Below are 12,274 nucleotides of genomic sequence, written 5' to 3' on the forward strand. Positions count from 1 at the left end.
TCTGGAAAAAAACCACATGCGACTGTCATAGGTCGTGTCCCTCCAAGTAGAAGTCGATAAGACGCATGGCATGCGTGAAGCAGCGACGTTGACCAAAACTACGCGGAGCCTTTTTCTCCTAGCGAGATGCTTTCTAGTACGGCGATGTCTCACAGGATCCCATCAACTGCCACGCAATGCATCCACATGTGGGCGCTGCCTAGACGTGATCTGCGCACGAACACGAACACGAACCCACGCCAACTGCAACAAAAGCTTGCGGTATTATTCGGTAGATGGAAAGAGAAATAGAGGAAGAAACTCTGATAGCAGAACACCTTGAGTAGGGTGGAACAGAGGGAAAGAGTCTGTGTTTACGAAACACAAACCAAATTACACGATCATGAATCAGGCGCACATACATGCAGCCTCTCATCATATCACTGTCCACTGAGCTTTCTTTTAGTTTTCCTCTTCCAATAGCCTCCTCTCCTCATCGTTAGCAACCTCGATCTTTTTACCCTCCTTTCCACCCGCCTTCTGAAGACTGACCGCAATCGCCGCTCCAATGATAAGCACTGCACCTACTAAGCTCTCGATGGGCGGCGTAGTTCCCCAAATCAACTTTTCGACTACAAGCGCGAATACCAGTTGTAAGTAGGTCAGATTTGTTGCCCTTCCGCCCTTTTCTCTTTGCAGTCCTTCCGTGAGCAGAAACTGCAACAGAAACCCAAAGAGCCCGATGATCGCGATTAACCCCCATTGGCCGAGCGTCTTGGGCATGACGAAATGCAATGAAGGGTGAACCAAGATGAGCAGAAAAGAGGCGATCGTTGCGATGAGCGAGAAGTAATTCACCGAGATCAGCGAGTGTGCACGCTTGCCTATCACGCGGATAGTAGCGTACGCAGTGCTTGCTCCAAAAGTGCCTAGAATAGCAATGAGGATCGCCAATGTCCGTTGTTCGGCCGTTATCGAAGGTAACGTTACTTTTCCGTCCGAGTCTTCGGCTATCGGGTTCATATGCGAAGAGGGAAAGAGCCACGGTGGTCTCGCGACGAAGAGAACGCCGCAGAAAGCGATGAAGCTGCATAGCGCTTCTTTCCAGGTAAATGGCTCGCGCAGCCAGATGAAGCATACGATTGCCGTCATAGTCGGGATAAGAAATGTTATCACCGTTGCATCGGAGATTTCGAGCCAGGATAGGGAGTCTGTGGTTGCGTGTTAGAACTTTCTCATATTTGTTTCTGGTATAGTATGTTCCTTTCTTCCCGTGGGGCCAGCAAGTCAAACGAGAATAGTGGAGAAGAAGCAACACCTACAATATAATCCGAAGAGGCCCACAAATCCCGCAGTACCTCTCAACACAAGCAATCCCTTGATTCCTTTTTGACCGAAAGGAAAGTCAGGCACGGCGTGGTACCAGGAGTAAATCGAGCATATGATCGTCGTGCATAGCATGCGAATAAAGATGATTTGTAAGGCATGAAACTTGATCGATGGGTCATTAGCCAGAAGTTTGGCGGCTGTGTTCATCTGGGATGACTGTTAGTAGCAGCTTCGAACTACATGCAATGACTGCACAGAAGAAAAGATCACACGTACGATAGACCCACAAGTCTGAGCTAAGAATACCAAGAAAAGTCCGAAGTTACGTTCATAAAACATCCTTAAACTTGCCGCTACCCTTCTCCATAGTGCCGGCTGGTGTGCTTCTTCTGCATCTTGCGCAGGGTCTGAAGCTGTAGGTGGTAGGCGTGGTAGAAAATCTACACCTGAATGTCCTGCCGCCGGTGGCGGATCTACTGTTCCATAGGACATCTTTTGTTTGAGCCGATATTGCGATCGCAGAGTCGGAATGGAAGACCGAATGTCGTAGCAAAGAAGAGCAAAATCCGACCATGACCGGTGACCCACTAGTGGGTCGCTCATTTGGCCCGTGTCTAGCCCTGCTTACCTCAGCTGGACCTTTTCAAGTCACAATACACCAATTTACTATCGCTTATTGTAAGACACGATGTACGCAAGCTTTTGAACGATTCTCAAGATATTTAGAAAGCAAAATATTTCCAGGTTGAATAGTTCGTAAAGAATAAAGACACACAGTGTCAGTGAAATATGTACAAGAAGACACACTTTCACGTACTAGCTACGTCCGCGTATGCGCCAGTTCACTGCAACACTATTACATGTAGGCTGCATCAACCCAGTTCTTATGGTCGCTACCCAAAACAGTTGAGATGCTAACAGCAGCGGTAAGCTTCTTCGAGAAGGACGCTCTGGTACCCTTGGATCCATCACCAGTGTTTGCATACTCGCCGTAGGTGACCTTGTCGGTTCTGGGGTCGTCGGTGTTCCAGACCTTCCAGCCCGCGGCATTGATAACGTTGGTCATGCTGGTGTTCTGAACCACGACACGAGAGTAGTTCCTCCATGGGCGGCCAAGGACGTACGCACCCGCGTTGACCGTGTTACCAGGAGCAGCGGCGATCTTCGAGTTGTTGATAACGTAGTACGAGGGGTTAGACTCTGATTCGCGACCATTTGCGGTGATGTAGCCCTGCGACGCTGCAAGAACGCCGATAGAGACGTTTTCGAACCATGCTGTGGCCTTTTGACCGAAGATGAAGTCTGTGGCCCCCTCAATGTAGGACTTGGCGTAGACCTGGTTACCGACCTGGGCGAGAATGGTGTCTTGGTAGCCCTTGAACTGGCATCCGTAGTAGCCTTGCTTGTCGGCATTGGCGCTGAGGGCGAGGGCTTGCGAACCCTGTCCGCGGGTGTTGACCAGATTGATGTTGTAAACCTTCAGGTTTGGGGTCCATGCGCGGAGAGTGGCAGTTTCGTCATTGTTGGGAGCATCGTCCTGACTCTTGCCTTGAGTGATGGTCACGGTGTTGCCGCTGTAGCTGCTGGTGTCTGTAGTCTCGCCGTAGATGGTCAGGGCCGACTTCAGCGGCTTGATGTAGACTTGCTCCTTGTAGGTGCCTTTGGCGATGTAGATGCATTGCGCAGCCGTACCGGAAGCGCTCAGTGCATCAACGGCCGATTGAACAGTCTTGTATTTTCCACTACCGCCCACAGCCAAGCATCCCGCAGGAGCAGATGTGCGTCCAGCCCGTGGCACCAGTGCCGTTGGAGCTGCGACAGCGGATGCTGCGAGCGAAAGAACGAAAGCGAGTGATGCAAGCATGGTGAAGAAGTAACAAGAAGCTGTAAGGAAGGAAAGTGAGCAATTGAATGTCGAATATAGCCTGAAGACACGCGGTATCTATACATGCAACAAGCCCCGAATGCCGGGTATGCAAACTATATTGACGGACTCTCTCGGTCTGACCAAGACCTCGAAACAAACGCCCAGCGAGCTACATCGTCGTCGTTTCCCCGCTACGAAGCTTGTCGAAACAAGTAAAGCAAGCCATCGGAAAATTTATAACGCCTGCACCCCAGACGAAGGATGTCGAGTTGCGGAACGGGTACGCATGTAAGCGGCGCTGGTTGGTGGAAAACTAGTCGTTGTCCGTGCAGTGATTTGGTTTGATTGTAGCGTGTTACAGAGGGCTGATGAAGGGTGGAGAATTGATCCCCGGAGTTACGCCGCATGCACATATCGCATTGCTGGGGGTATTATAACTGACGCGTTGTTGGGACCAGCAGATGCGGCCATGTAATCACAGACCGATGCTCGGGATTGTAATGTGCGAAGCGAAGTTTATGGGGTACAGCAACCAGTGCGATCTAGCCCCGTGCGTCATGTCACGTGACTTGGCGTCGCGCTAAGATCGACTCGTTGCGGTGAGCTATAGCATTCATCCATTGTACGACGCTGGGGCCATTTCCCAACACGCAGCGACACTGATATCGACTATTCACGTTGTGCTACGTTGGTTCTTGACTTGTATTCAGTCCTATCTATATAATGGCGCCATCGGAAACACACCCTGACTGGGATTCTCTCAAAAGCAACAGCTATCAGACAATCGACCTTACTCTTTCTTCCCCAGAACCAGAGCCGGAACCTCGACGACGGCCCCAACCATGGCCACAGCCAAGACTGCCCCAGAGACAAGCTCAACTGTACTTTGGACGCGAGCCGCGTCCGTACGGTGTGTCACACGTTAAGATGGAAGCTAGCCAGCCGATGACTTCCGCGCGAAACCCTGTTGCGCCACAACCAGCGCGTCCCATCAACCCTGAGCATATCAAACAGATCATTAACACAGCGGACCCGCGCGCCCTGCAAAAGGTGCTGCTCGAGCTCTGCCAGGTATCCCCAGCCTTTTCTGGTGCCCTCGTGCGTGGACTTGCGCCTCACTCAACATCCGCACAGGGCATGATCAGTCAGCATCGGATGCGATCGCAGCAGCCTAAAGTTAAGACACAAGATGATGACGATAGCGACGAAATCTACAAAGAGGCGAAGAGGAAGCTAGCTAGGTCTGTACACACGACCCCAAATCACAGCAAGTATCTCGCACAATCTCGCGGAGACAGCCAAAGTCGAGCCCCACAAGAATCTCATGGCTCTTCATCCATACCACAAGTAAAGCGTGAGCCGTATGAACGCTCGGTACCTGGTTGGGACGGTGAGCTGCATGTTCCTGGAGCCTATCCTCGGACTACATCACACTTACCCACACTACGATCGCCAATACGGAATACCCCGAGCCACTCATCAAACTTTAACCAAACTCCCAGGCTACTGACCAAAGTTACTCCACAGCCAACGAGTATCCACAAAGCGTCTATGCCTACCACGAAAACCTGCATTGTATGCCACGAGCCATTCGTGGACGTGGACGCGCCTTGCGTGTCTCACTCTGGGCGCAAGACGCGACAAGGAGATGGGTCGATAATGTGGGATTGTTGCGGCGAAGACGTTGATGATCCGGGTTGTAACTTCTACGGACAACACGTTACCGGAGTAGAGCCCGATGACGATAGTCTCATTCAACGAAGAAGACCGAGTGCATCACCGGGTCCGAGTCGTCCCACACAGAAGAGACCTCGGGCTTTTTAGCGGAGATCCCAGAACTCTGCTAGGTAGCTCATTGTTGCTTGGGCGTAAAACAAAACGCATTAAGTTTGTGCATTCACAATAAGCACAGTAAAAAGGCGGCATCTGGCTCTCCGACTTAACGTGGTTTACAAAAGACTTTGCGTGTCTGTTTTGCCTCACGGGCATAACGCAGGCGTTTTAGACTTGATGATTGAAAAGGCTGCATAGACGTCAGTTGTTGATAGTCTGAGCTTGTGTTCATTCTCACGAATCTCTTCAGGCATATCTTGGGAGTGTCTCATTCTAAAGCACAACACGCATGCTATCAATATCACATCACATAACACCAAGTATCTCATCACGCGTTCATGACTCTTTCCAAGAAAATAGCATGCGGTTTGTTCCCCACCCCAACTTCTCTATAGAAGTTGATGCTGTGCGTATCTTTAGGGTATATTGTTATGATTCATGGTATTGGTTGTGAATAAGACACCCGTAGGTGAGTAACGTGAGTTCACTTACCTGCTGTCTCGTATCATAATAGCACTTTAATATTGGTTAACCATGCCGTGCCCACATTGACGATAACCACCTCTACCCACACCACAACTTAAGCCTCCAAACTTCGACAACTACAACATCACACCTTCTTGCATTCTTAGGTCTACCCCAATGCGGTCATAACCACCGCCACTGCGCTTCTTCCACTGTTGTCCCCGGAACTCAACGCCTTAACTTTCTCATCTTTCCGCTAAGCAATAGTAATTTCGCTCTCCGTCCCTTGTCCTGTAGCCCTGATCTTATGGTAGGTGTTTCTATCCCTCTGTGAGAGACAGCTCCCAGTAGCATCCAAATATGAGTACAATCCTGATTGATCAGTTTGTCATCTAGCGTATGGATGTTACTCATGTTCTTGATCGTTATCTGTGGGAAGTCGATTCTGACTTATTCCTTGCGCGTGATGTCATGCCAAGTCTCTTACCTGCATTATCAGCATTGCGCTAACCTCCTTTCTACCCACTTCTGCGCGCGCCGTCAGAACACAGTACAGATGCAATGATATCTGAACTCCGCGTTACACTAACACGCGATATTGAGCCGAAGATGCGACTATATAAGTCTATCAAGATGCCTTGTGATGGCGCGCTCGAGATCTGTTTCGTTACTAAGCTCCCGCGTCGCCCATTATGAGACTCACATTGTTTCCGCACTTTGCAGCCATTGTCAAAGCATCTACCGTCTTTCAGCTTAATTCAACGTCGTACTATTCCCCGGATCTTGTCGCAACAACTCTTGCTCCTAGCACCGAGTCATGGTCCAATACTCAAGCGGTGCCCATCACCTACCTTTCTTTCACCGAACCTACCATTACTGCGGAGTTATTGGAATCGACCATTACTTCATTTCTCTCCCGCGATGACGTGTACGCAGAACCTTTTCTCTCCACACTGGTGCTTGGCGGTACGGGTACTCTGTCAGACGGCGCACATACGTACGTTGCTTCGCTTGGGTGCAGGAAGATTTATAACGTGATGCATGTCGATTTGAGTTCCGGTCCATACTTGCTTCACCCGTCAAGTGCTGTTACTAGGGTCTATCGACTGTATTGGGATCACAACTTCGCTTTCATGGAGTCCGTCACTGAAGGTCCGAATGGGACTTTCGTTCCTGTCGCAGGTTTGGCTTTGACAGATGCCTATGGAGCTCTTAGTATCGCAGTGCCCTCTCGACTATACTACCCAGCCCCCACAGTAGACAAACCCTTTTCGGGAAAACGCCCCGGAGTCAAAGATATCCACGACCTCAAGGGTGTTCGCACTAGTGGCGGGAACAGAGCGTATCGAGACCTCGTCGACCCTGCCCCCGAGAGTGCGGCAGCGTTGCAGAAGCTGATCGACATGGGTGCTGTAGTGATTGGGAAGACAAAGACCACCCAGTTTGCGCTTGGAGAGCGACCGACTGCGGATTATGTGGATCAGCTAGCTCCTTTTAATCCTAGAGGTGATGGTTACCAGCATCCTCAAGGGTCGTCGGCGGGTTCTGGAGCTGGACTTGCCTCATACGAATGGATGGATATCGCAACTGCATCGGACACAGGTGGATCGGTTCGCCTACCAGCTATGGCGAATAGTCTCTTCGGTATGCGTATCACCAACGCTTCACTGTCGCTCAATGGCATTCTCCCGATCTCGGCAGTTTTCGACACGCCGGGCGTATTGGCTCGGTCAGCGCAGCTGCTAAAGGCCGTACATAGAAGGTGGTTTCCGGCCAAGACATATACGTCTTACCCCAAGCGTATCGTTTTACCCGACTTGTTCTGGCCCACGGTAAATGGTACGAGCATGCACATCTTCAATTCATTCATCTCCCAGCTCGCCACCTTCCTTGATGCCAAATTGACAACTTTCGACGCTAATGTCAGTTTTAATGCATACGCGAACACCTCAGAGGGCCTAGCAACATATCTTGGCTCCACCTACTCTAATATTACCAACGTCGACCAATACCGCGACCTAGGCCTACCCTTTAGAGAGCAGTACATCGCCAAATTCGGCAAAGCACCGTACTGGAACCCACAAACGCGAGCGCGATGGAATCGGGCTGCCAATTTGCCAACCTCCAGTTATACCACTGCTATCGAGCGAACGAGGAAATTTCAATCCTGGTTTCGAGAAACGCTGACACCCACTTGTGAGTCCACGTTGGTGTTATACCCTATGGGGGCTGGAACGGAAGATTACTGTGACATATACACTACTGCACCAGGCGGTATCTTCGCTGCGGGGCTGCCTGGAAACCAGATGTCTGTTTTGGCCGCGCTGCCCGACTATACTGTTCCGATCGGCGAGAGGACGTACTTCAGCAGGGTCACAGAGAGAAACGAGACGCTGCCTATTACAATTGGCGTGGTAGCTGCTGCAGGGTGCGATCACATGCTCATGGATTTGGTTGCTGAACTTGCAGATGCGGGTATTATTCGTGGAGACGTGAAAACAGGCCCCAGCATGTACTGAGGTGAGCGCTGTGGGTGGGAACATCCTCACGGAAGGATAATGCACCGAGTAACCGAGGGCATGCTTGTATCATCTACGCATGCATGCATCCTGTATTACGAGACACTGCATCGCTTTATCCCATACCTGTCTGAGCGCATTCCGCGTTGTGATTGGCGGACTAACGTTCTAGTTTCCTTGTCGATCATGAAGATCTGGGGTAAATTAAAGGAACAATCCACCACGTTTTGTCCACCTAGCCGCGATTCAGGATGCGGTCCGCGAGCAGCAAGCTGCAGTATTAGTAGCTGCTTTTGTCTTTTCGAAGCATGGCGCGTAGTGGGTTTTTATAACAACATATTTCTCTGCCTGTCTTTCTGCTTTTCATCCCGTTTATTGTATCACCGTCGACATGCTTGTTTTCGCTCTTATTCCTTTGCTAGTGAGCTCCGCCACTGCTCTTGCCTTTCCAGGTGCAGAGGGCTTCGGTCGTAACGCAGTCGGCGGTCGTGGCGGTACCGTTTACGTTGTCACGAACCTCAACGACAGTGGTGAAGGCTCGCTTCGTGATGCCGTTTCCCTACCCGACCGCATAGTTGTGTTCGCCATCGGAGGGTTGATCAAGATTACAGAGCGCATGATCGTATCAAAACGCATCTCCATCCTTGGGCAAACAGCACCTGGCGATGGTATCACAGTGTACGGCAATGGCTGGAGTTTCAGCAACGCCGACGATGCAGTCGTCCGGTATCTGCGCATCAGAATGGGAAAAGGAGGCAGTAGTGGCAAAGATGGCATCACGATTGCAGAGGGGAATAACATGATCTTCGACCACATCTCTGTATCCTGGGGTCGCGACGAAACATTTTCGATATCTGGCAACGAAGTCGGTAACATCACTATCCAAAACAGTATCATTGGCCAGGGTCTGCAAACACATTCTTGTGGCGGTTTGATGCAAACAAATGTCGGGAACGGAATCAGTCTGTTCCGTAACTTGTACATTGATAACAAGACAAGAAACCCAAAGGTCAAGGGCACCAATGATTTTACCAACAACGTTGTTTACAACTGGGGCGGAGGCGGTGGATACATCGCTGGAGATTCGAGCGCAGCGAGCGAAGCGAATATCGTCGGAAACTATTTCGTTAGTGGTCCTAGTACTAGCGTAACGGCATTCACGCGGGGAAACACAAACTTTAAGGGATACGTTGAAGGAAACTTCTACGACTCGAACCGCGATGGTGTGTTGGACGGAACGGAGCTCGGTGTGGCGTCTAGCAACTACGGCGGCATGAACATCCAGACAACCAAATTTCCTTTCCCAGCGCCCGAGAAAGTCTTGTCAGCGAAAGATGCATTGACACTTGCTGAAAATTCTGTTGGTGCGAGTAAAGTCCGGGATGCGGTTGATGCGCGACTCATTGATGAGTTGAGGAGTTACGGAACGACGGGAGAGTTGATCAGCGATGAGAATGCTAGCCCTATGGCTGGGCCAGGAACTATCGACGGCGGAGAGAAGTGGGTTGATGCGAATGGCAATGGCATACCTGATGATGTTGAAGATGAGTTCAAGGACGTAGAGGAGTGGGCTAATAGTTTAGTACCCAGTAGCTACTAAGTGAAGTAAGTCTCACTTTTAGCACTGTTTCGCGCGAATCATGTACTAGGTTTGTTTACGATTGGTTCAATTTCAAGACTAGCGACTGCTGTAAAGAATGTGTCCTCCATTCGACGAGAAATCCAGAAATCTGCCCATACCGACAACCCAGGTAGTAGCAGACAAAGTTTTATCCATGCATGTTACATAAACCCCATCCAAACCTGTCTCAAAGCCAGCTATGCCGAGGCGATCTGAGCTCTCAAGAAGATGGGTGCCTGCACAGCAGCCTCGTCTGAGTACATGAGATGCGCAGGCGTAATGATGAGCGTACCGGTGCAAACCAAGTCCCCAGTCTCGCAGTAGATTCTAGTCTTGCTAGTAGGGAAGTTTGGGATCCTTCCTCCATTCTGCAGGTTCTTAGTGTAACCGAACAGCACCACACCCTTGATCTGATTTTGCACGGCAGCACTGAGACCGGGGATCGCGTTGGACATGACAGCAGCGCCTTGAGAGTAACCACCGGCAGTGATGGGGGTGTTGGGGCATTTGCTAGCGGCGAGATTGAAGAGACGTTGAGCTTCGCGGATAGCGGCTTGAGAGGTACCGGCCGGAAGTGTGTTCTCTGCGAGGCCGGCCGTGTAGGGGCCACCTACACCCTGAACCCAGACATTGGATGCTCCGTATGCGCTCTCAAGAGCGCTGGCTGTAAATGGACCAACTAGAGCGCCCTGTGATAGTTAGCTACAATGGATGATTTGTGAGGGGACCTGCTCGTGCTCACCATGTTCCCAGCTTCAGTGCTTCCCCTTGCGAAGATGAAGATTGTCCTTGGGCATGCAGCACTACTTCCAGTCTCAAGCTCATTGCTGGTGGCGCTGGACTGACGAGCTTCGAGTGTAATGAGTTTGGGTTCGTCGGCGGGCGCAGCGACGGGTACCGCGACAGCGATGGGCGAAGTAAGAGCGAGAGAAGCGAAGAGTGAAAGAAGCGCAAAAGACTTCATGTTGGCAATTGTAGTAGCGATAGACTGTGCCTGATGGCTCTGGAGGATATGATGATGTAGAGAAGTTGGAAGTCTGCTGCTTGACCGTGCTGTGTCTCTAATCGTGACACATCCTGTTCCTTTTATGCTCTTTCTTACATGTACAAAATACTATCTTCACACTCATGCCCTCAGTCATTGCCTCGGTATCTGAGTTGTCTAGGATCTTGGAATGCATTCTCGATATTGGCGAACGGACGTGCAGTCCCTAAAGAGTGCTGTCGCCGTTCTCATCTCATCTTTCGGAGATCGACATCTGGTGTTTGGAGTTGAATGTCGACAAGTTGACCAGTAGGCATCTTGGTTGCATCTGAGCTTCCTCGGCCCAGGAAACTGTGCCTGGGATCTATGTCTAGGCATGCATATCGAGGAGGCATGGATGAAGAGTTGATGGTGGGATGGACAGGTCGCGTGGTACGGGGACGAGGATTTGCTGCTGGGTTAGAAGGACACTATCGAGCTTTCCGGTCAAGCTCGAGAATCGAAGCCGAGGCAAGGTTCAATCTACATGGATGAGACGAAGTATTATCCTGGGTGGGATGGTAACTCGTGATGTGGGGTGCATACATAAAAGCTTCCGTTTCGCGGGAACACGTACCCCGCATCACATACACTACGGGACTCAGAGCGCGCTAATGCCCCCAGAAAACGTGTAACGGATGCTTGCGGGGAAGATACCGGACTGTGATGTTTACGGCCTTGACAAGTGTCGACACTTTGGGTGTTGTTTACCGCACTATCGTCGCTAGTGGAAAGAACGGCATGAAGAATTTGTACCTTCCCAAGAGGGAGATTGTGCATTCGACGCATACAGCGGAGAAGTGATCATCTCTGGGTTCAAGATCCTATCTTCTGCATTTTTTGCAGAAGCAAGGATAACTGCTCAAATACGGCTAAAAGGCATTCATTAAGCGCGGGATGTCCCACCTCTCTTCACTATCTACCGTTCCATCGAAACAGCTGCCGCAATCACCTTTTTGGGCGTTCTAGGCCGTCGCTTCGGAGAAGTCAAAGGTACATGAGACATTATGTTTACGCTGGCACATCCAAGCACGAAGACGAACGCATAGAATGCCAGGAGGTTTCGAACTAGGACCAATGTGATCATGCCGTAGATCAAGGTGGAAATCGGCCAGAAGAACTTCTGTACATACAGCCAGGTGCCGAATATGATGCGATGGAGGTTCTTCAGCAGTATTTGGATGTGCGCTCGGTAGGCTTGAAGGTATTCGTCGGTTGTTGGTGGCGCGAGTATTTTCTCCCAATGCTCTCGTCGAGCATCGTGTGTTAACGTACGCACATCAAGAGATGCAGGCGACCTCGTCTCGAGGAGGTACTCCCATACAATCGTCAGCTGCCTGTTCCAGCCATACGGCTTTTCTTGATGCATGAACTTCTCCCACCTCTTCACGGTCCCGATTGCCATCTCTTCAGTAACCTGAAACCATTCCTTGTGTGCCGAGTTGTGTCTGTCGCATTGAAGCGGCGTACAGTGGCTTTCCAGGTCAAGATGCACAAGCTTTTCCAGGCGAGCACAGTTTCCGATTTCGTGATCCGACACGTGGACTACATCGGCCGTGAAGTTGCAGCCTCTCTCGTGCTCAACGATGCGGTCTCTGAACACTCGCGTCGTCCATCCAATCTTGTAACCCGCGGTT

At 50.7% G+C, this 12,274-nt stretch overlaps 5 protein-coding genes across 5 annotated transcripts; 2 read left to right on the forward strand and 3 right to left on the reverse strand.

Moving 5' to 3' along the window:
• Window positions 1-441: 441 nt before the first annotated feature.
• Window positions 442-1,131, reverse strand: ALTATR162_LOCUS1614 (uncharacterized protein; the record flags this gene model as incomplete). Its single annotated transcript, XM_043309212.1, has 1 exon — window positions 442-1,131. The coding sequence occupies one exon, from the start codon at window positions 1,129-1,131 to the stop codon at window positions 442-444; it is 690 nt and encodes a 229-aa protein (XP_043165147.1).
• A 1,033-nt stretch (window positions 1,132-2,164) lies between these two features.
• Window positions 2,165-3,172, reverse strand: ALTATR162_LOCUS1615 (uncharacterized protein; the record flags this gene model as incomplete). Its single annotated transcript, XM_043309213.1, has 1 exon — window positions 2,165-3,172. The coding sequence occupies one exon, from the start codon at window positions 3,170-3,172 to the stop codon at window positions 2,165-2,167; it is 1,008 nt and encodes a 335-aa protein (XP_043165148.1).
• Window positions 3,173-6,165: 2,993 nt separating this feature from the next.
• On the forward strand, window positions 6,166-7,992 carry ALTATR162_LOCUS1616 (uncharacterized protein; the record flags this gene model as incomplete). Its single annotated transcript, XM_043309214.1, has 1 exon — window positions 6,166-7,992. The coding sequence occupies one exon, from the start codon at window positions 6,166-6,168 to the stop codon at window positions 7,990-7,992; it is 1,827 nt and encodes a 608-aa protein (XP_043165149.1).
• Window positions 7,993-8,383: 391 nt separating this feature from the next.
• ALTATR162_LOCUS1617 (uncharacterized protein) lies at window positions 8,384-9,592 on the forward strand (the record flags this gene model as incomplete). Its single annotated transcript, XM_043309215.1, has 1 exon — window positions 8,384-9,592. The coding sequence occupies one exon, from the start codon at window positions 8,384-8,386 to the stop codon at window positions 9,590-9,592; it is 1,209 nt and encodes a 402-aa protein (XP_043165150.1).
• A 218-nt stretch (window positions 9,593-9,810) lies between these two features.
• On the reverse strand, window positions 9,811-10,577 carry ALTATR162_LOCUS1618 (uncharacterized protein; the record flags this gene model as incomplete). The annotated part of the gene is made up of 2 exons (XM_043309216.1): window positions 9,811-10,302; window positions 10,356-10,577. The coding sequence occupies 2 exons, from the start codon at window positions 10,575-10,577 to the stop codon at window positions 9,811-9,813; spliced, it is 714 nt and encodes a 237-aa protein (XP_043165151.1).
• Window positions 10,578-12,274: the final 1,697 nt, after the last annotated feature.

The sequence above is a fragment of the Alternaria atra genome, assembly GCF_907166805.1.
Source record: "Alternaria atra isolate CS162 genome assembly, contig: 21, whole genome shotgun sequence".
Lineage (NCBI taxonomy): Eukaryota > Fungi > Ascomycota > Dothideomycetes > Pleosporales > Pleosporaceae > Alternaria > Alternaria atra.